We start from the raw sequence: 1,943 nt of genomic DNA, 5'->3' as shown, positions 1-1,943 counted from the left end.
ATGTATCTATGATTAGCCTCAAGGATTAGAAATGACAAACACATCTAAAGAGGTCATAAGAGAATCGAATTCTTATGCTTCCAGTGACATTTCTAACTCACAGCACCAGTGACAATAGATTAACCCATGTGGCTTGATTTTTTGCAAAAAAGATAAATGTGACAGTATCAAGCCTTAAAAATCTTGGATGTGTGGAAACTAACAAAAGGTACTTTGTGTTGGCCGTCTTTGTGGTTGCTGCATCATTTAACAACATACCAAAGACACTGGCAGAGTTTCAGGAGTGGGACCACACTTCAATGACGTCACTCCGGGCATTTCCATAAATACCCACACAACCCATCTCCTCTTCTTCGCTCTTGCATTACACCCCCCACCCCACATTCTCCATCTGGTCTCCTCATCTCCTTCCTCTCCATGGGGTTACTCTCTGGGTGTTGGAGGTGTCTGTAGAACTTGCTTCCTTTTTTCAGCTTCCACATCTGCAAAGCAAGCACAAACATCACTCTTCCTGCCTTAACGTACAGTATGTTTATATTTTTCTCTCTTCCAGATGTAAAAGCATCACAAACTTCAAACAAAACCATTGGAATAACTTCACATGTATTACAACCATGTCGGGGTGCTACATCACTATATTATATTCAGGAAATAAACTGTTAATTCTGTGTGAAGTGATGATCTAAGTGTTCTCACCCACAACGTTGCTTATTCACTGCAGTGCACACATACAGTAACTGTGAGAAATTAGTTAATTCTTTACTGAAATGTCTCCTTTACAGTTAAATGTGAACAAATGGGAATTAATACGCTAAGAGCAGATATAATTATGACAAACAGTAAAAATATACCCAATGCACTAAAATATTTTAGTAGAAAACAGATTTACAAAACTCTGATATTTAAATTGACATACTGTGCAGGCTAACTGTTCAAGCTTATCAAGGTAAAGGCACATTTTTCTGGACTATTTTTCAACAAGTGATGGCCACAGGGCTCAAGGTCTGATGCATGATGAATTATGTGTATATAATGTAGCCTGTGTATTCTCTGGAATTTCACACCATAGAAATGAAAAACAAAATCACTTTGAAATTTGTTTATTTAAATATTTCAGTCCACATGTGCCATGTGATACAAGGAAACTGAAATGAATAACAGCATGGCCGGTCCATGCGGTCTTCTCATCTCATACTCTTTGTTTTTATATTCAGAAACTTAAGAAGCGTAAGAGTTGAAAGACTTGACGCCATTATCAGAGGAAAGTATTTGTCTCTTCTAAAGTGGATGACTCCTCTCTTTTTGGACCCTCTGCTCTGAAAGTCCTTGTTGTATGTCGCCCTGTTCTCGTCTTTAGTTTCAATTCACTTGAAAAATGTAACACTGATGTTTTGTTTTTTCTAGATCCACCCTTTGTGCTGATCAATCAGTGGAAGACGTGGGAAGAGGCCCTGTACTACTGCAGGGACAATTACATGGACCTGGCTTCCATCGTTGATGAAGACACCCAGGCCTGGGCTGAGCTGGAGGCCAAGAAGGCCAACACTCGCTTTGTGTGGCTGGGCCTTCACTACACCTGCACCCTGGAGTTCTGGTTCTGGGTCGATGACCAGCGCCTAGACTTCAATCGCTGGAAACCAGAGAAGAAAACAGGAGATTGTGGCATGAGTGGTGCCATGGAGACACGAGAGGAACATCTCTGGTTCAGCTCCTCTGACTACAAGAAGTTTAATTTCATCTGAGCAAAGTAAGAGAAATCGATGTTTTGTTTTTCTCAACTGCTTTAATAAAAAATTGAACGAGTGTCTGTGGTGGTATTTTTGTGTGTCGCTGTAGATGCGTTCAGAAGCAGAAGTTTTTGTCTCATACAGATGACCCTGGGTACTGCAATGGATATTCTTGCAACTCATGAGAGCCAGCCTACTGCCACCTGCTGGTGTAGC

At 40.7% G+C, this 1,943-nt stretch overlaps 1 protein-coding gene across 1 annotated transcript; it reads left to right on the top strand.

Annotated features, from left to right (window-relative positions):
* Nucleotides 1–984: 984 nt before the first annotated feature.
* On the top strand, nucleotides 985–1,742 carry LOC123972422 (C-type lectin lectoxin-Phi1-like). The gene is made up of 3 exons (XM_046051924.1): nucleotides 985–1,002; nucleotides 1,215–1,227; nucleotides 1,405–1,742. Exons 1-3 carry the CDS (start codon nucleotides 985–987, stop codon nucleotides 1,740–1,742), a joined length of 369 nt encoding a protein of 122 aa, XP_045907880.1.
* The last annotated feature ends 201 nt before the right edge of the window (nucleotides 1,743–1,943 follow it).

The sequence above is a fragment of the Micropterus dolomieu genome, linkage group LG06 (assembly GCF_021292245.1).
Source record: "Micropterus dolomieu isolate WLL.071019.BEF.003 ecotype Adirondacks linkage group LG06, ASM2129224v1, whole genome shotgun sequence".
Classification (NCBI taxonomy): Eukaryota; Metazoa; Chordata; class Actinopteri; order Centrarchiformes; family Centrarchidae; genus Micropterus; species Micropterus dolomieu.
This window is presented reverse-complemented; position numbering and strand designations above follow the sequence as displayed.